Genomic DNA, 24,808 nt, shown 5'->3' with positions numbered 1-24,808 from the left:
TGGGCCTCATTCTGCGTGGCTTCGTGAAGTCAGGAAACACATGCGAGAAGCCACCTCTGCCTCCGACAACACGGGCGCTGGGCACAGGAGAATGAGCCGTGGGGCTCAGGCAAGGCAAACCCCCTCCCCACTGTCCTATTGCTCTGGCCCTAATGCAATGTCCACCTGCACCCCTCTTGGTGGTGGACAGGGGGTACAGGGGAGCAGTGCCCGACGCTTCCACACCCACGGACCACAATGCTTCTCTGGCATCGTCTTGGCTTCCCTCACATTCCCTGCCAACACCCCCGTCCTGCCGCATCCCCCCCAACCCCAGCCCCACACACACAGACCACGGACTCAATCTTCTTTATGGGTTCACTGCTGCCAAGTTATTATCCATCGGACAGAACTACAGTCTGAAAAGGATCCGTTTCCAGGGGGCGGGAAACTCTTTGAACTCACCAGCAAAGCCCAATTTCGGCATTAGCTCTGCTGGGCACGCCAGCATTATCCTCAGGCCCTGAGCACTTGCTTGGCTATCACTCTGCAAACTCTTAGGCTCCCCCGAGGACAGGACAGGGCCGATGCCATCAGACCGTTGCCTGAACATCACAGGGGCACCGAGGTCCCCCCAATGTGCTCCACTGACAAATATTCCCTTACCAGCCTGCTAGGGGTGGGGGAAGCGGGCTCGAGAAGACCCAGATAACTGTCAGTGCAGCCCGCCAGGTCTGACTTTGACCAACCTCCCCCTCCCCCCCCCCCCCACCCTCTGCAGCCCACGCACTGTCCCACCCAGCCTCCTGCCGTCAGGGACTATGACAACTTCCTGCAAGGGGAAAAACCAAAGAGGCTCAAACAGGGCCACCCCCCAGCAGACGCACAAATTCCCACAGAAGGGCCACTCATTCCACTTAGTTTTTCGCACCCTACCCACTCACTGGCCAGAACCCGGGAATGTTCTAGAAGGATTTCCACAGGCTCCATCCCTCCCTCATCCCTGTAGTTAAGGGGCGCCAACTCTGTCTTGCCAGTCTCTTGGCCTCTTTGTCTTCATTCTGCCCAAGCTGTCAGCGGGACACGGGCAATACAACTGGTGAGGTGTGGAGTGTGTGTGTGTCTGTGTGTGTGTATAGAGATGGGGACACAGGCAATACAGCTGGTGTGCCGTGGAGAGTGTGTGTGTATGTATCTGTGTGTGTGTGTCTGTGTAGGGATGGGGACACAGACAATACAGCTGGTGCAGCATTGAGTGCATATGTCTGTGTGTGTCTGTGAGTGTATGTGTCTGTGTGTATCTGTGTGTATCTGTGTGTGTGTGTGGAGAGATGGGGACATGGGCTATATAGCTGGTGCGGTGTGGAGTGTGTGTCTGTGTGTCTGTTGTGTCTGTGTAGAGTGTGTGTTGTGTGTCTGTTGTGTCTGTGTATGAATGTCTGTCTGTGTCTGTGTGTATCTGTGTGTGTGTGTAGAGATGGAGACACAGGCAATACAGCTGGTGTGCCATGGAGTGTGTGTGTGTATGTATCTGTGTGTGTGTGTGTGTGTGTGTAGATGGGGACATGGGCAACATAGTTGGTGCAGCATGGAGTGTGTGTGTCTGTGTCTGTGTGTGTCTCTGTGAGTGTATGTGTCTGTGCGTATCTGTGTGTGTCTGTGTGTATTTGTGTGTGTGTGGAGAGATGGGGACACGGGATATACAGCTGGTGCGGCGTGGAGTGTATGTGTGTCTGTGTGTGTGTCTGTTGTGTCTGTGTGTGAATGTCTGTGTCTGTGTGTATCTGTGTGTATGTATCTGTGTGTATGTATATGTGTGTGTGTGTGTGTGTAGAGATGGGGACATGGGCAATACTACTGCTGGTGCGGTATGGAGTGTGTGTCTGTGTGTGTGTGTCTGTGTGTGTCTGTGTATGTGTCTTTGTGTATCTGTGTGTGTTTGTGTGTGTATCTGTGTAAGTGTCTGTTTGTATCTGTGTGTGTCTCTGTGTGTGTGTCTGCGTGTGTCTCTACGTGTGTGTGTATGTGTGTGGAGTCAAGGGCAGGGGAGCAGGGCGGAGCCCCACGGGTGACTTACGATCGTGAAGTTCATGACTTTCAGGATCCAGATGGTCATGGCCAGGTTCACCAGGATGAGGATCATGAGGAGCAGGACGAAGAAGTAGAGGCAGCGCTTCCTCCAGCCATAGATGCCCACCTTGTAGACGTGCGGGCCCTCGCCGGGCAGGGCGCTGCGGCTGTGCGGGTACTGCTCCAGGGGCATCTGGAGGGGAGGAGAGAGCGGCCCGTTACCTGGGTGCAAGAGCGGGGAATGGCCGAGGGGAGCCAGGGTGTCCCCCGTGACCCCGGAAAACCAAGCCGTGCCTGGCAGAACTGTGTCCCCTGACAGAGTGTGTCCCCCTCAGAGCCATGTTCCCCGATAGCTGCGTACCTCCCAGAGTCATGTCCCCTGACAGAGCGTGTCCCCCTCAGAGCTGTGTCTCCCACAGAGCTATGGCCCTCACAGAATGTTTCCCCCACAGTCATGCCCCCCACAGAGCATGTCCCCTGACAGAGACATGTCCCCACAGAATGCGTCCCCTGACAGAGCATATCCGCCACAGAGCCATGTTCCCCAATAGCTACGTACCTCCCAGAGTCATGTCCCCTGACAGAGCCATTTCCTCCACAGAGTTGTGTCTCCCCCCTACCAGAGCATGTCCCCCACAGAGCATGCCCCCGACAGAGCCGTCTCCTTCTGTCACACACACATAAACCACAGATACACACAGACACAGACATTCACACACACAGACACAACAGACACACACACAGACACACAAACACACACACTCCACGCCGCACCAGCTGTATAGTCTGTGTCCCCATCTCTCCACACACACACAGATACACACAGACACAGACAGACATTGACACACAGACACAACAGACACACCAGACACAGACAGAAATTCACACACAGATCACACAGACACACACAGATACGCAGAGACACATACACTCACAGACATATCCCCCATAGAGTGTGTCCACCATAGAGTCATGTCTCCCTTGAGCGTGTTCCCCACAGAGCTGTGAACCCCAATAGCCTTATCCCCCCTGAGCCGTGTTCCCTGACAGAGCTGTGTCCCCCAACAGCCATGTCCCTGACAGCTTTGTCACCCCCCAAGCCAAGTCCCGACAGAGCCATGACCCCACAGAGCATGTCCCCTCCAGAGCCATGTCCCCTGACTGCCATGTCCTCCCAGAGCCATGTCTCCTGACAGAGTTGTGTCCCCCACAGAGTCACATCTCCTCCCAGAGCATGTTCCCTGACACCACTCCACAGAGTAGTGTCCCCCCAGGGCATGTCCCCTGCAGAGCGTGTCTCCACAGAGCATGTCACCCAACAGTCTTGCGCCCCCCCAGAGTTGTGTCCCTGACACTTGTATCCCCCCAGAGCCATGTCTTCTGACAGAGCCATGTCCCCCCCCAGAGTGTGTCCCCACAAAGCTGTGTCCCCCTCAAGAACCGTATCCCCCCAGAGTGTGTCCCCACAGAGCTGTGTCCCCTTCAAGAACCGTATCCCCCACAGAGTGTGTCCCCACAGAGCCATGTCCCCACAGTGTGTCCCCAAAAAGCTGTGTCCCCACAAAGTGTGTCCCCCACAGAGCCGTGTCCCCCCAAGAACTGTATCCTACACAGAGTGTCCCCACAGAACCATATCCCCCCCCAGAGTGTGTCCTCTACAGAGCCATATCCTCCCCAGTCATGTCTCCTGACAGAACTACAACCCCCCACAGAGACGTATCCTCCCCACACACAGAGCATGTCCCCTGACAGAGACATGTCACCCCCAGAACCATGTCCCCCTAGAGTTGTGTCCCCCACAGACCCCCTGAGCACTGCTAGGGTGCACCCCGCTAAGTACAGACTCATAGCGAGATTCCCCATCAGGGCAAATTCTACAGCTCAAGACCCCGGTGTGCAGCTCAGCTGGGCAGTGGAGACAAACTCCGAGCTGACCTGCAAGGACTCCCGTGGTGTGTGGCAGAGTCCAGGGGCGTGCTGGGTAACCTGATCCTCACAGACACCGTGTCCCACCCGCTGGGAGCGAATCCTAAGATCCAGGCTGGGCAGCCTGCACCCGCACTCCATATAAGGCATTCCTCTTGGCCAGCGGAGGCTTGGCACCTCATGGAGGCCACTGGAACCAACTCATCACTTTCGCTTTGGATGTTCCAATCCACACTTTTTTTTCCTGGTTCCCCCCACTCCCAAAACCCAGCCTAAAAAGGCAACACCACCCAGTTTCTGTGCTGTGCTCCAGAATGGGGTCACCGCTGGAGAACTGAGTTCTCCAGTGAGTGTGACCCTGTGCTTGTTTGCTGAGAATGGGGATGAGGCAAATATTTTTCCCCCCAAGCAGCTCGACTAGACGCGTGCGTGGATAGAGGACTCACCCGAGAGATGAGTTAGGGCAGCGGCATCCAGTAGAGCCGGTGGGCAGAGGGGGCACAGTGGGGGCGGTAGAAGGGCACTGTATCACAGTGGGAAGTGAGCAGAGGCTCAGGGCCGGGACAGCTGAGCATGCAGTTCCCGCCTCTCTCCGAGGGGTCCCAGAGTACCAGAAGCTCTTTGGGGAGGAAAAGATGGCAGTGGGGCTGTCACGAGTGGGAGGGGACAGTGACCAGGAGGTGCTGGTGGCCAGGACCAGGGTGGTGGGGCTGGCGGGGAGCAAGGAGGCAGGGCTGTGTGAAGCATCACAGGCAGAGGTTGAGGGGCAGGAGGAGAAGGTGCTGGATTCAGGCATCTATAGGAGACGTGTGGGGTGGGCCAGGAGGAACGCCATGTGCTGACGAGGCACCAGGAGAGGCGTCTGGAATTCAGGGCCAGGTCGGCGTCAGGGTGCCTGTGGGAGCAAACGAACTTCCAACCCCAGAGGAGGCGGTGTCCGAGTCTCTGTGTCCCCAGCAGGGTATCAAGGAACCAAATCATGGGTCAGGTATGAATGGGCCCTCACATCTCACTACAGATGTTCCAGGTCTCCAAGGGGAGGGGTGTTTGGGTGTCAGGGTGGATGGGGTGGCTGAGACCCTCGGGCTCTGCTTATCCATGGGGCAGGGGCCTGCTGAGCTATTTCAGGGCACACACGTGGGCTACACACGTGGACACACACATGTATACACCCAAGACATAAGCAAGCATCTTCACGTGCGCTCAGACACAGAACACATATACGCGTACACATACAGACACAGAAATGCACCGATACACACCCAGACACACCCATATACAAATGCACACGTGCATGCCCGTTAGAGAAATGCACACATACACACACATGCACAGTGCACATAGAAACAGACACACACTCAACCCACATACAAATGAACACACAGGGGCCAGAGTGACAGTACAGTGGGAAGGACATTTGCTTTGCACAGGACTGATCCCCGGCATCCCGTGGGGTCCCCCGAGCACCGCCAGGAGTAATTCCTGAGTGCAGAGACAGGAGTAAGCCCTGAGCATTGCCGGGTGTGACCCCAAAACCAAAATGATGATGATGATGATGAAGATGATGGGGCTGGAGTGATAGTACAGTGGGTAGGGCATTTGCCTTGCACGCAGCCGACCCGGGTTCAATTACCAGCATCCCATAGGATCCCCTGAGCACCGCCAGGAGGAATTCCTGAGTGCAGAGCCAGAGTAAGCCCTGAGCATCGCTGGACATGACTCAAAAGGCCAAAAGCAAAAGCCCCACAAACGCACACACACATACCCATAGACAAATACACACATACGCCCATACATCTACACATGTGCAAACACATTACATAGATGCACGCACACACACACACACAAACACACACACACGCACGCATCAATTCTGGGTGCATACGGCAGCACTCTCAGATCCACGGGCACCCCAAGAGCTGGGAGCATGAAAATCAATCCCGGGGAGCTGAAGTGATAGTACAGTGGGTAGGGTGTTTGCCTTGCACGCAGCCGACCCGGGTTCGATTCCCAGCATCCCATAGGGTCCCCTGAGCACCGCCAGGAGTGATTCCTGAGTGCAGAGCCAGGATTAACCCCTGTGCGTCATTGGGTGTGACCCAAAAAGAAAAAAAAATCAACCCTGGGTTTCCTTAGGGAATTCACTGAGGTGCTGAGGTAGGCGGGCATGAAGATCCCACATGATGACCCCACAGACGCTCCTCCAAACCCCAGTCAGGCTCTGGGGCTGCCTCATTCCTGAGGCCATCAGCAGATAGACCCACCCTGGCCCAGGCTCCCGAAAAGGAAAGAAAGCGAAGGAGACAAATGGGTCCCCACAGGCGTCTCTCCCGGCGCCACCTCAGGAGTCAGGACTGAGGCGGGCCCTGCCGCACCTGCCCCCTTCACTCACCCGCTGCTGGGACAAACACGGGCTAAAAATAAGCCCCGGGCGGCGTCGCTGGCCACTCACACACTGCTGTGACCCCAGATGCCATTCCTGCCCAGCGCAGCTCTCACGTGCCAGGGGGGCGGCAGCGCCCACGGCCGGGTGGGGAGAGGGAGGAGCTGAATTCCCAGGGGTCCCGCCTTCCCGGATCGAGCAGGGGCTCCGTGCACCCTGAACCCAGGCCTGGCCCCCTCCTGCCCCCCTGGGGCCACTCTCTGTTCCAGGGCCAGAGCCCCTAGTTCTCACCCCACCTCCAGCTCCGGCGCTTTCCAGCCCACCCAGGAAGGCCCCCCTGGGGGCTGCCCTTTCCACTTTGATGCTGGACGGCATGAAGCTTGGCCACCTGCTATTTGCTGGGGCGGCTGGAGGCTGGACTCCTGCCCTGCACCCTTCCAGCATAGGCCCGGCAACCACGGGAGCTGGGGATGCTCACAGTGGGGAGGGGGCTCCCCTGTCCAGAGGGACCCCGAGGAGGGAAGGCCAGACTCTCTGGGTGCTTCTAAGGTGCCTCGGGCCACACTGTGGGGAGCCAACATGTCCCCGAAGTGCCTGTTCTGACCTCAGTTGCACCCCTGCAGCCGCCCAAGCCTCCCACCCCATCCAGACCCCGGAGGCCAGGGGGAGCAGGGAAGGACGCACCTGTGAACTGGCTCAGAAAGTGAAATCATTGGGGGAGGGGGAGAGGGAGGAAGAAGGTGGGAGGGAGGGAGAGAGAGAATGAGGGAGGGAGAGGAAGGGAGAGAGAGAGGGAAAGAGGGAGGGAGAGAATGAGGGAGGGAGAGAAAGGGATGGAGAGAATGAGGGAGGAAGAGGAAGGGGGAGAGAAAGGGACAGAGTGGGGAGAGAGGCATGGACAGAGGGAAAGAGGGAGAGAGGGAAGGAGGCAGGGAGAGAGAAGGAGAGAGAGGGAAAGGGACATAAGGAGAGAGGGGTTGGAAGAGAGAGAGAGGGAGGGAGGAAGGGATAGAAAGGGAAAGAGAGAGAGAGAGGGAGAGAGACATGAATGGAGGGATGAGGGAGAGGGAAGGAGGGAGAGAGGGAGAAAGAGACAGAGGGGATGGGAGATATATAGAGAAAGAGTGAGAGAGAGCGAGAAAGAGAGCACGAAAGAGAGAGCGAGAGAGAGCAAGCAAGAGAGAGAGTGCGCACACAGCAGACAGGGCACTGGCCTGGCACAGGATGACCTGAGTTTGAAACCCTGCACTGCCTGAGGTCCTCCAGAGTGTGGCCGGAAGTGACCCCTGAGCACCACTGAGTCGTTCTGTCCTATCACTGCTTCATCCCGCCCGTGTCCACATGAGGTACAGAACCAGGACTTGTTGGATAGCCTGAAGCCGGGGTGCCCCAGACCCTTCCAGCCTCACCCCTCCCTTCCTCCTTCGAGCAGCTCTCTGAGGGTCCCAGAATTCTACAGATTTAATTTTGCTTTCTGTTTTGGACCCACTTTCAGGGTTGACTTACAACTCTGTGCTCAGGAATCACTCCTGGCAGGGCTCGGGGGGGACCCTATGGGATGCCGGAGATCGAACCCGTGAAAGGCAGGTACCCTTCCCTGCTGGACTATCACTCCAGACTCAGTGGGTCCTAGAATTCTGCACCAAGCACCACATGCTTCCACGAGCCTCCTACCATGCAGGCGTGGCCCTTCTGGCATTGCTTAAGCTGCACCCAGCACCCCGACCTCCGCTTCCATCCCCCCAGACTCTTGGGAGCCAGTGAAGCCCAGTTCTCTGGGCTCAGCAACCCCAAAACCGCTCCCTGACCCGCCTGCTTTCCCGGACCTGTGGCTGGTTCTTCAAGGCGGGCACCCGGCCCTCCACCTCCGACTCATGATGCCAGAACCAGGCAGAGTTTTGGGGGGTACACGGGGGTTCTAGAGTGGCCTGGAATGCCCAGTGGGTGAGCAGCTATTATTCACATTTTGTTATTTCAAATTCCTTTTCAGGAGACCAGAGCCATAGCACAGCGGGCAGGGCGTTGGCCTTGCACGTGGCCAAGCCGGGTTCAATCCCGGGCATCCCATAGGGTCCCCCAAGCACCACCAGGAGTGATCCCTGAGTGCAGAGCCAGGAGAAACTCCTGAGCATCACGAGCTGTGACCCCCCAAATAAAAATCAAACAAATAATAAAAAAAACTAAAACCCCTCCCTAAGGGGTGCAGACACGCACATTCATTCATTCATTCATTCATCATCCTGTTATTCATCGATTGCCTCGAGCAGGCCCCAGTAAAGTCTCTTTCATCCTAGCCCTGAGATTATATTCAAGGCTCTTTAGGAGAATGAGACCCATCATTGTTACTGGTATTTGGCATATTTGGTGCACCATGGGGAGTTTGCCAGACTCTGCCCTGTGGGCAGGCTATATTTGATAGCCTGCAAGTTTGTCCAGAGTAGGAATGAGATAATAAGATATCATAAAAAGATGTCCTGATAAGATGTCACGCGGCCGCGAATACGGCCGCGCGGTTCTGGAAGCTGGATTTTATAGTCTCTGAGTCTTGGCCGCTGATGGGATTACACGGCGCCAGGGGGCCAGGTGGTGGGTGTGATCCCCGCCTACTGGAATTTGGAGGATCTGGGTGGAGGATCTGGGGAGAGACACAGGAGCCAATAAATGAACTTGAGGTGTTCCAGTGCGGTAGGCCAGGAGCTGACCCTCAGGGGTGCAGGCTTTCTGGAGGTGGACACTTAGTCCATTCCCCGGTCCCTGCACGCCCCACACACCCCTAGCACAGACCTGGCCCTGCAAGGTCTAAGTCTCCGGCTGTCCAGTTCGCCTGGCCACCCATGTCCTGGAGTGACCCCCTGGAATCTCGGAGCGTGCTCCAACTCCCCACACTCCAGCAAGCCCCCAACAGAGGAAGTGCCTGGTGTGCTGCCACTTTTAAAACTCGGGCCTCTGGGCCATGGCTGATCCCAGCACGGCAGCTGGGCACAGAGCTCCCGAGACACGGAGGCACGGGTGAGTCAAAGTGCCCATTACTGCAACTGAAATGACCGGAACAGACGGGCAGCGGCCGGGCGGGGCTCGTGTTCAGGAGGATCTGTGCCTGGCTCCCAGGGAGAAGCAGAACTGCCTTGGGCAGGGCCAGGGACACCACACACACACACACACACACACACACGTGCGCGCGCATGCACACACACATGCACACACGCGTATACATATACACACACGCATACATAGACATACAGAGACACATATACACAAGACATGCACATACACACACATAAACACACACACATACATAGATACACAGACACATATACACACAGACACACGCAGACACACACAAACACACAGACACATGCAGACACACACGTGCTGACACACAGACATATATACACACACAGACATGCACACACATGCAGACACAGACACAAATACACACAGAGACACAAAATACATACACAAACATGCACACACATGCAGACACACAAACACACACACACGCAGACACACATACACACAAACACACACAGACATACACAGACATGTAGACACACAGAGACATAAATACACAGAGACAGACACACACAGACACATACAGACACACACACAGAACATACACAGACATGCAGACACACTCAGACACACAGACACAAATATACACACACAGGCATGCACACACATGCAGACACGCACGGACACACACAGACACTGACACATACACATGGACACACAGAGACAGACATGCACGGACGCATGCACACACCAGCCCCTCGGCGCAGCCAACTCAACTCCACAACTGAAGGCCGGTGCGGACACCCCTCGCCCGGCCCAGCCGAGTCCCTCTCCCAACTCTGAGGACACTGACAACACTCCAGCACGCTTGGCTGCAGTCGTCTGGCAAGGTCGGATGTGGAGACACATCCAGGAACCCCCCACCCACACACCCCGGTCCGGGCCCCCCACCGACACCCCCGCTCTGCCCTCACCCCAACTTGCCAAAGCGCCTGCCTTTGGCTTTGCTTGAAACCAGCTCGAGCGGGGAGTGGAAAGATAAAGGAGTCTGTGTCCACCGCCGCGGCTGGACCGGCCAAGTTCTAAGTTGCTCACATACGCACACGCCCACCCCCACCCCACCCCACCCACCCTCGGCAAAGGAGCAGCAGCTGTTTGCCGGGGGAGGGGGCGTCCCGGCAAGGCGGTCCCAGCCTACCTCTGCTGCGTGCGGGCTCCGCAGGCCGGCCGGCCGGGGTGTGCCCAGGGGCCGCCCGCCCTCCGGGAGGTGGAGGAGAGGCAGGCCCAGCCCTTGGACGGGCCTCCCGGGCTCGCTCAGATTTTCCAGCTGCGAGCAGCGGCCAAGTCCCTGCCCAGGCCTGAAGAATTTCCTGAACAGCGTCGTTCCCCGGCTCGGGCCGCCGGCTTTGAAACCCTACTCGGGCCCCGGGAGCCGCAGCGCCGGGCCTGGCTCCCCGCGGCCGCCGCCGATGGGAAACACATGTGCGAGGTTCCCAGCCAGGGCCCCGCGGCCTCCACACGCCCTCGCCGCTGGCTGGCCGGCCCACTCCGTCGAATGGTCCAGAAGGGGCCTCACAGTGCTAGAGGGAGAAGGCGGGGGTGGGTGCAGGCCGGCTCAGTCTGGCCACTTCCCAGGGCTCCTCCTCCGGGTCCCCCCAGTTGGTGGTGAAGAGGGAGGCCCCCGCCCCAGCCCCACACCTCCCTGCTGGTGCTGCTGACCACACACCCCTGTCCCGCCTGAGCTGGGCACTGCGGTAGGGGCAGGACGGGACCTCCAGCCTTCAGGGAGGGAACTCGGCACGCCACACACACCTCGTCCTTTCTGGTTTTTTTTTTTTTTTGCTTCTTGGGTCACACCTGGCAATGCTCAGGGGTTCCTCCTGGCTCTACACTCAGGAGTTACTCCTGGCGGTGCTCAGGGGACCATATGGGGTGCTGGAAATTGAACCTGGGTCGGCCGCATGCAAGGCAAACGCCCTCCCCACTGTACTATTGCTCCGGCCCCACCTCATCCCTTCTCACCCTGACCCGGGCAGCCGCTGGCCACTGTGATGACAAGCGAAGGGAACTCGAGGCCGAGAGACAGGTCGGGGTAACGGCGCCCATTTTCGCCAGGTTCCACATCCAGGCACCGAGGGTGCTCCTGAGCACTGTTAGGTGGGGCCCCAAACTGACAAATAGAGACACGGCTCCTCTGGATCTTGCATCCTTTCTTCTGGCCGAAGCTCCTTTTCTTAATTTTTGGTTTGTCTGGGTTTTGGGGCGGCCACACCCGGAGATGTTCAGGGGTTTCCTACAGGCTCTGCACTCAGGAGTGATGCCCAGTGGTGCTCGTGGGGGACCCTGTGGGAGGCTGGGGCTCGAACCCAGGTCGGTTGCATGTAAGGTCAGCAGGTCAGCACCCTCTCTTCTGTGCTATCGCTCAGGCCCCTAAGCTGGTGTGTGTGTGTGTGTGTGTGTGTGTGTGTGTGTGAGAGAGAGAGAGAGAGAGAGAGAGAGAGAGAGAGGCCCCCTAAGTTGTGTGTGTGTGAGTGTGTGTGTGTGTGTGTGTGTGTGTGATACCCAGCAATGCTCAGGGGTTACTCCTGGCTTTGCACTCAGGAATAACTCCTGGCAGTGCTTGGGGAACCCTATGGGAAGCCGGGGATTGAACGTGGGTCGGCCACGTGCAAGGCCACTGCCCCCTGGACCCCCCAAACTGCTCTTCTTAAACCTTCATTCTCGCTTCCTGCCCTACACAGGGTGGAGAGGCCTGTGCTTGCCTCACTGGGGCTGCGTGGGTTTCCGGCGCAAGGGAAGGATTCTAGGATCTTTCGAGAAACGCAAGTTGACGGGAGCAGCCCCTCCGTGCCACCCCGCCTGGCGGCTAAGCCCAGGACTGCCACCAAGTCCTGCTGAGAGGTTGGCTCAGCCCTGGCACCCCTGCGGGCACCTTGCTTGGCCTCGGGGGTGGCATCAGGGAGTTGGGGAATTAAGCTTTGCCCTGAGTACAGAAACCGGCACCACACCCCAGATGCTGCTGGGGGCTCTGAGCTGGGGACCCAGTCACTGGATTCGAAGATGGGATAAAGTGGGAGGTGGGGAGATGCAGCCCATTACTTGCCAATCTTCCTTCCTGAGATCTCAGACCCTCCCAGTGCTGAGAACCAGCTGAACGGTAAAGGAGAAAGAAACCAGCTGGGGCTGGAGCAATAGCACAACGGATAGGGCATTTTCCTTGCACGCAGCTGACCCAGGTTCAATTCCCAGCATCCCATAGGGTCCCCTGAGCATTGCCAGGAATAATTCCTGAGTGCAGAGCCAGGAGGGACCCCTCTGCATCATCAGTGTGACCCAAAAAGCAAAAGAAAGAAAGAAAGAAAGAAAGAAAGAAAGAAAGAAAGAAAGGAAGCTTCCGGTCCAGTCCCCAACCCCGCTGCTGTCTGCCAGGAGACCCCGAGACAGCGTTTCTCTCCCGGAACCATCTTTCTGGTCCCCGATGCACCCTCACTCACCCAGCCCTAGCTGGGTGACTCACGCTGGACCTTCAGAGAGGGCCACCGGCCGCTGTTTCCTGCTGGACCTAAGCTGACCCAGGCCACCTTCCCACACTCTGTTCCTGGCTTCCTGTCCATCAGACGTATCTGCCCTGGGGGCTCACTTTTTTTTTCTTTTTCTTTTTGCTTTTTGGGTCACATCAAGTGATGCTCAGGGGTTACTCCTGGCGGTGCTCGGAGGATACTATGGGATGCTGGGAATCGAACCCGGGCCAGCCGTACACAAGGCAAATGCCCTACGCACTATGCTATCGCTCCAGCCCCTGTGGGCTCATTTTTGTTTTGATTTTGGGGTAGGGGAGGCCACACCTGGACACACCCTGAGCAATCAGTGATTGCTGATTCCTGGCTCAGTGCTCAGGGATCATTCCTCGTGGGGGTGTCCCTGTGGGGTGCCGGAGACAGAACCTGGGTTGGACACACGCCAAGGCAAGCACCCTCCCTGTGGTCCTCTCTCTCCCATCTCTGCCTTGTGCTCCTACCTCATTCATAGCCCTCCTCCCCCAGAGGACACGCAGCTTCCCACCGACTGAGCATGCTGCCCCCTCCACCAGGCTGCCCTCCTGGCATTGGGGAACCGAGCACACAATAGTAGTGCAGGGATGATAGACAGTCAGTGTGGGGGATGAACGGCCAAGGAAGGGGACAGCCAAGAGTGGGGAGACGCGCTTCATCTGTTAAACCCCCATGTGGGGGAACACGAGAGCTTCTGGTGGCACTGGGTCTTTCTGACACAGTCAAGTGTGGATTTGGACTCAGGGCACAGAGTGTCCTTAGAGAAACAGCCCATCAGGTCACAGAGTGTCCACCCACGGTTTAGCTGAAGGCCTCGGCGAGAAAGGGCCGAATCTGGGCACGCTGAGGGGGCGGGTGAGACCCCTCCCCACCCGAAGGGACCCAGCCCTGACAGCCAAAAACCTCCAGAACCCCAGCCGCCGCCCTGCCCACGGCCGCTCTCCACATCCTCAGGCCGAGTTCACCCACGAGTGAATCTATTCCTGGACACTTCAAAGCACACGTCCTACCCAGACTCCAATATTAAGGCACCACATTTGATAGGGTTCAAAGTAGGAGGCAACCAATGTAAGGGGAAATGTACATTATTTTTACAGAGATATATATATATATATTATATATAAGCACACAAGACTCAACCTTTAACAACATGTTAGTGATCTCTTATAGAAGGGCTTCATGGCCCCTGGGTGAAATACAACCACCTCCACAGTCTTTTCTCTAAGGATACTTTTTTGTAGCATTTTCAGCAGGTTTTTCATAACCAACAATGCCGCACTGCACTGCACTGTTCTCCCGTTGTTCATCGATTTGCTCAAGCGGGCACCAGTACTGTCTCCATTGTGAGAGCTGTTATTACTGTTTTTTGGCATATCAAATATGTCACGGAGAGCTTGCCAGGCTTTGCCGTGCAGGCGAGATACCCTCGGTAGCTTGCCGGGCTCTCTGAGAGGGGTGGAGGAATCGAACCTGGGTTGGCCACATGCAAGGCAAGCTCCCTACACGCTGTGCTATCGCTCCAGCCCAATCAATGATACAAAATATATTATTTCGATTCTGCTTTGAGGCAGGGATTAGGGTTCGGGATGGAAACATCTGAAATATAGTGGTGGGAAGGTGTCATGGTGGTGGGATTGGTGTTGGAATATTAAATGTAATCAAATACTGTGAACTACCTTATAAGGTAAGGTAAAGGTAAAGGCCCTCCCGTTGATCGTCGATTTGCTCGAGCGGGCCCAGTAATGTCTCCATTGGAGACTTTGTTGTTACTATGTTTGGCATATCAAATACTCTCGGTAGCTTGCTGGGCTCTCCGAGAGGGGCGGAGGAATCAAACTCGGGTCGGCCATGTTGGCCGCTTGTAAGGCGACCGCCCTACCCGCTGTGCTATCGCTCCAGCTTCGGCAGCACATATACTAAAATTGGAACGATACAGAGAACTACCTTATAAAATAAAAAAAAAATTTAAAAAGAAAGAAAGAAAGGTTAAGAAAAGAAAAGAAAGGGCCAAGCCAGGTGCAGAATCTCAGGGGCTGGAGTAGGTGGTGCGGGGGGAGGGGGAAAGGGGAGGAGCCAGGGAGAAGAGGGGTGAGATGGGGGAGGGGCTCATTGCTCTGCCTGCCCCCCCCCCCGCCCCGCAGTCCCCTGGGGAAGGGGGGTGACATTTGGCGTGGAACAGACACACAGCTGAAAGGGGCGTTCTCAGGACCCTCATAGGCTCAGAGCGCAGGAGGGTTTTTTGTTTGTTTTCTTTTGGGGTCATGTCTGGCGATGTTCAGGGCTCAGTCCTGGTTCTGCACTCACTCCGTGGCGGGGGGAGGGGGGGGAATGCCGGGGGAACAAACTCAGGCTGGCTACAAATGCCCTAACCACTGTACTACTGCTCCATCCCTGAGGATGTGCTAATTAACCCAAAGAAAGGAGGGAAGGGGTCCCCTAAATCACTTAACTAAGCCAAGTGGCGGGTGCCTGGCCATGCAATGGGCACAGGGAAGGCGGAGCTATTCAGGGACTATCCAGGCTGCCCGACCCCCTGCAAGCAGAGTCCAGTGCTATGTCTCCTGGGTGGGGACGTGGTCATGGTGTGTCTGGGCCTGGACTCCAGGAAGGACTTGGGGAGCCCAGCTGGGACCAGTGGTCAGGCCTGAGCAAGGCCCTGGAGGCAGCGGCTGCTGTGGGTCAGGCCCAGTCATGGCCAGGGACAGGTGCGTCTGTCTGCAGCCTCTGGGGGCCGGTGCGGGGACCCCAAAGCCGAGCAGGGCAGACGAGAGGTAGCCCGAGCTCCGGGTCACAGGTCACCAAGCTTAGCCACCGCCTGTCCCAGAAAGGCCTCTTGTGAGTGGACAGTGGGGTGGTGAGGAAGGGAGGCGGATGGACAGTCCAGTGGGGGGAGGGCTCCTGCCTCCCACGCAGCTGACTGGGGTTCCATCTGCAGCGTTTCATGGGGTTCCCCTGGGTCCCACCAGGAGTGACTCCTGAGCATGGAGCCAGGGATGACCTCTGAGCACCGCCAGGTGTGGCTCCCACCCCGAAGGACATACTACGAGGCCGTGTTCATCCAAAGGTCACAGAAGTGACTCCAGAGAGACCCCGAACAGCTCAGGGACTTAAGAGAGAGGGGGAGGTCTAAACTGTGAGGTGCACCAACCTTCCTGCCAGGGGTCACTTCCCACACCAGGATTCACTTCCTATGCAAGGGGTCACTTCCCACACCAGGGGTCACTCCCATGCCAGGATTCATTCCCCACACCAGGGCCACTTCCCGTGCCAGGGGCCACTTCCCATGCCAGGGGTCACTTCCCATGCCAGGATTCATTCCCCACGCCAGGGCCACTTCCCATGCCAGGATTCACTTCCCATACCAGGGGGGTCACTTCCCACACCATACCTGGCAGGAACAGACGGACAAGCCTGCCCTGTCTCTGTCCCCCACACGTTCCCCCCCCCCCCCCCAGGGTCAAGGACAACCCCACTGGCTCTGCTGAGCAGAGATCTATTCTCTGGAATGAATCGAGGCAAGGACACTTAGATCCCTGGCAGCTCAGCGACCCACGGCTCAGAAGAGTCCCTCCATGGGCCCAGCACTAGCGTCCAAGCGGAAGGCACTGTCCCGTCCTGGAGAATCAGAGACTGGCTTGGTCCATCTGAGTGAAGAAGGACTCGCAGATGAGGCCATGGCGGTGAGGAGGGGTTGGGACACTGGCCCCTGGATTTCATCACGTGAAAACGCCCAAGCAACACATTTCAAATTGCATCCTCTCATTGATTTCACGTTCATGATCATCCTGTTGTTCGTCGATTGCCTTGAGCAGGCACCATTAACGTCTCCTTCTTCCTTGCCCTGAGATTTTAAAAGAGCCATATTCAAGGCTCTTTCAGGGCTAGGAGAATGAGACCCATCATTGTTACTGGTATTTGGCATATTGGGTACGCCACGGGGAGTTTGCCAGACTCTGCTGTGCGGGCAGCACACTTTCGGTAGCCTGCCGGGTTCTCCAAAGGAAAAATGAGACAATAAGATAATAAGATTTGGCCGCGTGGTTCCGGGAGCTGGGTTTTATAGACTCTGCATCTTGGCTGTTGATGGGACCAACCTGGCGCTGGCAGCAGCTGGTGGGTGTGACGCCTACCTACTGGAAGATGGGGGATCTGGGTGGAGAAGGCCCAGTCCCAATCCGAGCAGGTTTGGAGATCTCAGCCCTGGGACCCGCATGCCTGGGTTCCTCTGCCAGTTCCTTCATGCATGAGGCTTGTCCGGACGTGTGGAGAGTGGTCTCAGCATGACTGTGGCTGGTTCTGGAGGTCTTCGGCTGCTGGGTGGGGGAGGGGGTGGAGGGAAACTCAACCCACCTCCCTTCAAGGGGTCCCAGTGAGGACAGCCAGGCGTGGAGGCAGGACACTCACTGATTTATGGCTCCTTTTTTTTTTTTAATTTGGGTTTGGGGGCCACACCTGTCAGTGCTCAGGGCTGACTCCTGGCTCTGCACTCAGGGATCACTCCTGGTGGGACTTGGGGGAAATGGGATGCCGGGGAGGGCACCCAGGTCAGGTCTGTAGCATGTAAGGCCAGCGCCTCCCATGGCTACACTCATTCCAGCTGCCTTTTTTTTTTAAATTATTACTCTTACCTTCATTGTGTAACATGGTTACAAGATGGTTACAAGTAACATGGTTGCAAGAGTGTCCATGTTATGATCCAAGGTGCAAAGCGACTGTGCCCCCACCCCCAAGAGCCTGAGCTGACCCAGTCCTGTCCCATATCACCTTTGGTTTTACCCGCCGGCACCGCTTGGTAAGTTGAGTTTTGCAAATACACCTTATTTTCCACTGAACCTATCTCTAGCCAGCGGGGCGGGGTGGCTTTACCCAGGCAGTTGGAGCTCGGTGTATTTCTACCCCCTGCAGCCTGAAACCTGCAGCTCTTTCAACATTCTCTCGCCCCGAAGCCCCTCCTGTTTCTCCTGGTATTGCAGCATGCAGAGGGAAAAAAAAAAAAACGCCTTTGAAATACCATGTGTTTATCTGGAAGTGAGATCCACTGATCAGGACAAGTGGGCTACGATGCTGTGACGGGCAGAAAGGAGGCAGGCCCATGAGGGGACAAGGCGGTCTCCTCCAGCCTGTCCCAGCACCGCCTGGGGGGGTGAGTAAAACCAGCGCTGGGTTGAGGAACTTTGAGCTAAGGATAAGCCCCCTGGAAAGGGCAACAAGGCTGGAAGCCAAAGCCAAAATCTCAAAATGCAACAGCAAGATGGAGCAACTGTGTGCGTGCACACACACACACTCACACACACATACACATATGCACATACACACTCACACACACACACATATATATACACTCACATACGCACATACTGATACACACATACACACTCACATGCACACAGACACACACATATACAGACATACTCACACACATGCATTCGTATACACATACACACAGACACACACTCAGACACACACATATATACATTCATATATGCAAACATATACAAACTCATACACCCATATACATATACACAAACACACTCAAATATATACATACACTCATACATACATACCCTCACATACATGCACTTATACACACATGCACACTCAGACACACACATACACTCACATATGCACACACTCTTTCACACACATATATGCACTCATACACATACACTCACACTCAGATACACTCACACATGCTGTACACACTCATATACATACACACTCAGACACACACACATACACTCACATATGCACACACTCTTTCACACACATATATGCACTCATACACACACATACACACACTCGGACACACACACATACACTCAGATACACACACACACACACACACACACCATGGAGGACAGACTGAGTATCACATTTTTCAAATTCTTTGCTCCTTCAAGGGTATCATTTCCCCAGATCCTAGCTGGGAATTCCGGGCTGTCACAGTCGCTTCATAAATGCCCACGAATTGACTAATAATGAACACTGCTACTACTGAAAAAGAAGGAAAAGAAAAGAAATATTCAGACACAGCCTAGCTGAAGTGATCCATCATCACGCCAGGCCAGCTTCCCGGGAAGAGGGAGATGGAGTTTTTCAAGTCGAAACAAAAAGATGCCCCGTGACAGCTTGAGAAATGGCGGGGTCCGAGGACCTGGGCAAGACAAATGGAGACTCAGACGCAAGATGCTCAGTGGTGACGGGGCATAAATCTCTTTTACTTGCAGCTTCAGAGTGAAGGGACAAAGGTTTTAAAAATAATTAAGAGCGCCGGGTAATTTGTTAATGGGCGCACAATGCAAAAAAAAAAAAAAAAATCAAGCCTGACATCAAAAGACCCGATTTGGGAGGAGGAGTTAAAAGTCAAGAGCGTCTGTTGGCCAGTAAAGACATTTTCAGCCTGCAATCAGCTATGGCAACTCCAGAGGGCTTCCTGGAAGCTGCGTGGGAACCAGTTTGGAAAAAGCCTCCAGTCGATACCCAGATGAGAAAGGGAAAGAGAGGAATCAAAGGAAAGCAAGAGGGAGAAGGAGAAAGGGGGGAGAGAGAAGGAGAGAGAGAAACAGAGAGAGTGGGGAGAGAGTGAGGGAGAGAGAGGGAGAGAAAGAGGGAGAGGGAGGGAGAAAGAGAGAGAAAGAGGGAGAGGGAGGGAGAGAAACAGAGAGGGGGAGAGAGAATGGGGAGAGGGAGAAAGACAGAGAGGGGAAGAGAGAGGGAGGGAGAGAGAGAGGAGGGAAAGGAGAAGAGAGAGAGGGAGGAAGAGAGAAAGAGGGAGAGAGGGGGAGAAGGAGAGGGAGAGACAGGGAGAGAAGGAGATAGAGGACGCAGGGAGAGAGAGAGTGAGCATACGCCAAGAACACCCCCCCCATCACAAACAGAACACACACAGAAAAAGAAAAGAGAAAGAAAAAAAAGAAACAAAAACTGAAAACCAGTAAAGAATAATCAAACCCCAATACTAATACTAAGGGCGACCATCAGTCCTGACCTAGCAACCCTGTGTTAGAATGCTCAGGGCAAAGTTCTCTGACCAGAAGACAAACAGCGGCTGAACGGACACAAAAGTGGGGTCCAGAGTATGCCGCCTTCCCAAAGAGACAGGGCTCAGGGGTGGGCCGGAAGAGATGAGGAAACCCAGAGGTGCGCTTCTGGGGACACTAGACCCCTAAGCCGAGCAGACGCGTCCTGGGACAGAAACTGAGGCAGGGGACCGAGGGTCAGTTAGGAGATGGGCTTTGCTGCCAGCCTGTGGCCCATGCTGGGCTCACGCAGCATCCAAAACCTGCCACTCGCTTCCCCCCCCCCCCCCCCCCAAAGAGCAGCTCAGCACGTTCTCAGGAGATGCAGGCGGGAGATGATGTATTAGCATCATTACGGTAATCAGTTCCCACTGCAACTGTGTCGCTCAAATCCCCCAGCCAAGCGAGTCCACAGCCAACGTTAATTTGTTCCGTGAGAGACTTCCAAAAGCCAAGATGCTGTGGGGATGCGGGTGGGGGTGGAGGGGGTCCTCGCTGCAGAGAAGCCCCTCGTTTGGCTTCTGTCTTCTGCCGGCCTAGGAAAAGGTACTGGCCCATGGGCAGGCATCGGTTATGCTCCTATTGACTCACAGGTCCTGAAAACAAAATATGCAGAAGTCGCAGAGCTAGGTTGCTTTCAGGGTCCTGAAAATGAAAGCAACAAAGTTCTGCGATTTCTGTGTATTTTGTTGATGCATTTGAGGATGCGGGAAGGGGTGAGCAGCCTTTTTGAAATGATTTTTTTGGTGGGGGAGGGGAGTATGGAGGGTTAAATGCTCTGGGAACTAACTTTGAGAGAAAGGGAGCGAAAATAATGACTAAAACATGCACTCGACGATTAAAACATGACCAACACATTTGGGTGGTCCCCTGAAGGCCCCCCTCCCCCCAGGAATGAACTCTGAGCACAGATCCAGGAGTAAGCCCCGAGCATTACTGAGTTGGAGCTCCCCTTCCAGAAAATAAAAAAGAAACTCCAAGGTATAAAGAAACCCTAAAGCCCAACCACAAACAAAGCGATTACAAACTATGGGAAGGGGGATGGGGTTAGTAAACTCTGCGCATCGCAGGTGTGGTCCCCAAAACAAAAACAAACAAACAACAACCCCAGACTATAGCCCAAGGGCCCTTACGGTGACCACAGTGCCCACAGCCAGCACCCCCTCTTTTTATGTATGCAGGTACTTGGGGTGGGGGCTCCTTTTCCTCCTTGTTCCATTTTGTGGTATGAACTTCGGTAAGTAGTAGGTACCAGGATGGTAACGGGGGGAGGGGGGAGAAACGGGGTGCTGTGAGTTACTGATCCTAGAGCCTTCTCTGTAGAATATCAGTTATTGTTTAATTATTGGGTGTTTGTTTTTTTTTTTAATTTGCTTCAGGGTCACACCAGGCAGTGCTCAGGGGCGACTCCCAGCTCTGTGCTCAGAGATCACTCCTGGCAGTGCTTAGGGGACCCTATGGGATGCCGGGGATCAAACCCAGGTCAGCCACATGCAAGGCAAGCGCCCTCCCCACTGTCCTATTGCTCCAGGCCCGGGGAGATGCATTTTTAAAGATTTATAAAGCCAGGACAGAGCGATAGGGTAGCAGGGAGGGCACTGGCCTTACATGGGTTTGATCCTCCATCTGATCAATCCCCAACCCAATATCTCGTACTGTCTCCTGAGTACCGCCAGGAGTAATTCCTGAGTGCAGAGGCAGGAGTAACCCTTGAGCATCGCCGGGTGTGACCCAAAAAGCAAAATAAAAAATAAAAAAACTGACAAAGTGAAGTCAGTGTGACGGCCTACTCTAACAACTCAGATACAATCGGGTTCCAATTAGGCGAGAGCGCCTTATTAACTGGAAACTTCATAAACGCTTTTGATGATTGAACGTGAGGAGAAAAAATCCTGACGTGATTACCTCTGTTGATCCTCAAAAATGATAGCATTTCACAGCTCTTTAGGGAGGGAAAACCAAAGGGGCGGTGGGGGGGGGGGGGGAGACTCACACCATTCCTGACTTAATTAGGAGCGCACAATTCCCACGCTTGATAAACAGCCGCTATTCAAGACAATCACCAAAGAGCAAATGCCATCAATTGGCATAAGAGCGCCTGCGTCCCATCCTGTGTTCCCAACCAATCATGAGCTTTGCCAAGATCATGGGAGATGGGAAACATCGAGGAAGAGGAAACAATCCACGCAAGGCAGAGAAGTTGAAACATCGAGAAGATGCCGGGCCGGAGAGACAGCCCAGGGGGAGGGCGTTTTCCTTGCAGGCGGCCGACCCGGGTTCGATCACCAGCATCCCAGGGAATCCGGTGGGCCCCGCCAAGAGTGATCCCCGAGCACAGAGCCAAGAGGAAGCCCTGAGCACTGCCCCCAAACAAACAAGTGGCCCCCGAACAAGTAAAAACAAACCAATCAACCAACAAGAGGCTCCCGTGGCTACTTTCCCTGGTCAGTATATCCTGGAGAATCATAAGTGGTGGGCGACAAACCCTCAGCCAGAGGCCAGCTGAACGCCACCATGTCCTGCCCTTTTTGATGTTGCTAGCAGGGCACACCCAGTGGTGCTCAGGGCTGACTCCTGGCTCCGGGATCATTCCTGGTGGTGCTCGAGATGACCCTATGGGATGCCGGGGATCGAACCCGGGGCTGGCTGCATGCAAGGCCAGCGCCCTCCTCACTGTGCCATGGCTGCAGCCTGTCCTTTCTCTGGCGCCGGGAAGTTACTGCAACTTCTGCTGCCTGCTGACCTAAGGGGACCAAATCCAGGCGGAGTAAGAAAGAGCTCTTTTAGCTCACTACGGATGCTCACAACCCATTGCTGGGAAGACACAGAGCCTTGGCAGGAGAGAACACCCCCAGCCCCGGCCAATGAACAGCCAGTGGATTTGGGGGTCTCAAGTCCCGGGGTGGGGAGTACATTTGCCTCGCCTTTGATGGCAGGTTGCCCGTGTTAGGGAGCCCCTCCCCCACCCCCGTCTCTGGGGAATTCAAACTGGGTGAAAGACACACAGGGGAAGGAGGGTTGGGAGGCCCCGTGTGTGTGAGTGTGTGTGCGTGTGTGTGCACCTACGTGTATATCTATGAGTGTGTGTGTGCGTCTGTGTGTATCTATGAGTGTGTGTGGTGTGTGAGAGTGTGTATGAGTGTGTGTGCGCTTGTGTGTGTATGTCTCCATGTGTGTGAATGTGTGTGTCTGTGTGTGTGAAAGTGTGCGTGTATGTATGTGTGTGCACATGTGTGTGCACATGTGTATGTGTGAGTGTGCGTGTGTTAGAGTATGTATGAGTGTGTGCACTTGTGTGTGTGTCTCTGTGCGTGTGAAAGTGTGTGTGCCTGTGTGTGCACGTGAGTGTGAGTGTGTATGAGAGTATGCATGTGTGTGCATGTGTGTATGAGTATGTATGAGTGTGTGTGCATGTGTATGAGTGTGTGTGCGTGTGTGTATGTGCGTGTGTGTATGTGCATGCATGTGTGTACATGTGTCTGTGTGTCTGTCAGAGGGTCATAGACCACATACATACTCAGAATTCACAAAAGAACAATATAAAGTCCAGGTTCCCGGTTTGCTTCTGGAGGTGGGAGACTTCTTAGAGGTGGGTTGGGGGCTGGTCTCTACCCCTGCCCTCCCCACTCCCCCCTACACACACATTCTCATCACACAGACAGTGAACTCGCTACATGGCTTCCTATGAGAATCTTGACGATGGAGAGAAAACATCAGGGCCTCGACACAAGGACCCTGGGTTTAAAAGAGGAGCTTGTGACAGATTCCCCAAACTAGGGAGCAATTCTGTCTGAAAGGAACCCCCGCTCCAAGGCCCAGATCCCAGCATGCCAGCCAGAATGCCCAAAGCCATATGGAGATTAAAAAAATAAAAATCTGCATTTTTTTCCTCCAGTGACACATTTACTAGACAGTTCAGAACTTCAAACAGGCAGGCCTTGTTGGGAAAAAAAAAAAAACCAACAATTTTTCCCCCCAAAGACTTTGCATGAGCACTTAAGATATTTCACGCGGGGCTTCATAAAGTTACTAAAGACATCAAAGAAACTTCTCCCCACTTCTGGGCTGGCAGCTTGAGGCTACGTTTGAGCCTCGTGGGGTGCCCGCTGCGTCCCCTCACGGGGTATCCTCAGCAGGAAAGCGAGAGCAAGGCTCCTGCATTATAATGCCGTGAATTAGGGTTCTGGGAGCAGCAAGTGTGTCCACACTGGCACCCGGTGTAGACACATAAATAGATAACCGCATCTCTGATCTGGTCACCATGTACGCTCCTTTCTTCTCTACAGGACAGACTTCCTGGGGTCTGCCAGTAATGAGCTCGGGGTGGCCCTGGGGGGCGCTATGCCGTCACGCCTGAGCCCATCACGCCATGACGGGCATCCTCGGATCAAAGTGAATGTGGCTATTCTCAGACAAGAAGCCTGGAGTCCAAACAGCGGCCGCTGGAAATGAATGGATGCAGGAGCTGCGGGCTGGTCCATGCAGGGCAGCCGGCAGGAAGATGCGGCAGCACAGGGGGGATGGAGAGTGACAGGTTAAGGGAAACCAGTCAGAAGGGGGTGAACAAGTACTGGGAGAGAGAGAGGGGAGGGAAGAGGGGGGTCCAAAAGAGGGGGGAGAGAGACGGAGAGAGTAAAGGAGGGGAGAAGGAGAGAGGGGGAAGGGAGGGGGGGGGGAGGAAGGGGAGAGAGAGGTAGACTAAAAGAGGGGAGAGGGGAAGAGAGGGGGAGAGAGAATAAGAAGGGAGAGAGAGAAGGGAAAGAGAGAGAGGGGAGAGAGAGAGGGAGAGAGGGAAGGGGTATGGGTAGGGGTAGGGAGGGGAGGGGGAAGAAGAGGGAGAGAGAGGGGGTAGAGAGAAGGGGTAGGGG

General features: G+C 55.2%; 1 protein-coding gene across 3 annotated transcripts in view; it reads right to left on the bottom strand.

Moving 5' to 3' along the window:
* The window catches only part of SGCD (sarcoglycan delta), a 248,886-nt gene that overhangs the window by 73,383 nt on the left and 150,695 nt on the right, over positions 1–24,808 (bottom strand). For all 3 annotated transcript variants that reach the window (XM_056113070.1, XM_056113072.1, XM_056113071.1), the window contains one exon: positions 2,057–2,242. In XM_056113070.1, the coding sequence (XP_055969045.1) occupies positions 2,057–2,242 (186 nt within the window). The remainder of the gene's footprint in view (positions 1–2,056; positions 2,243–24,808) is intronic.

Source organism: Sorex fumeus, unplaced genomic scaffold (genome assembly GCF_029834395.1).
Source record: "Sorex fumeus unplaced genomic scaffold, SorFum_2.1 ptg000019l, whole genome shotgun sequence".
NCBI lineage: Eukaryota > Metazoa > Chordata > Mammalia > Eulipotyphla > Soricidae > Sorex > Sorex fumeus.
Note: the sequence above shows the minus strand (reverse complement) of the source record. Positions and strands in the feature narration are given on the sequence as shown.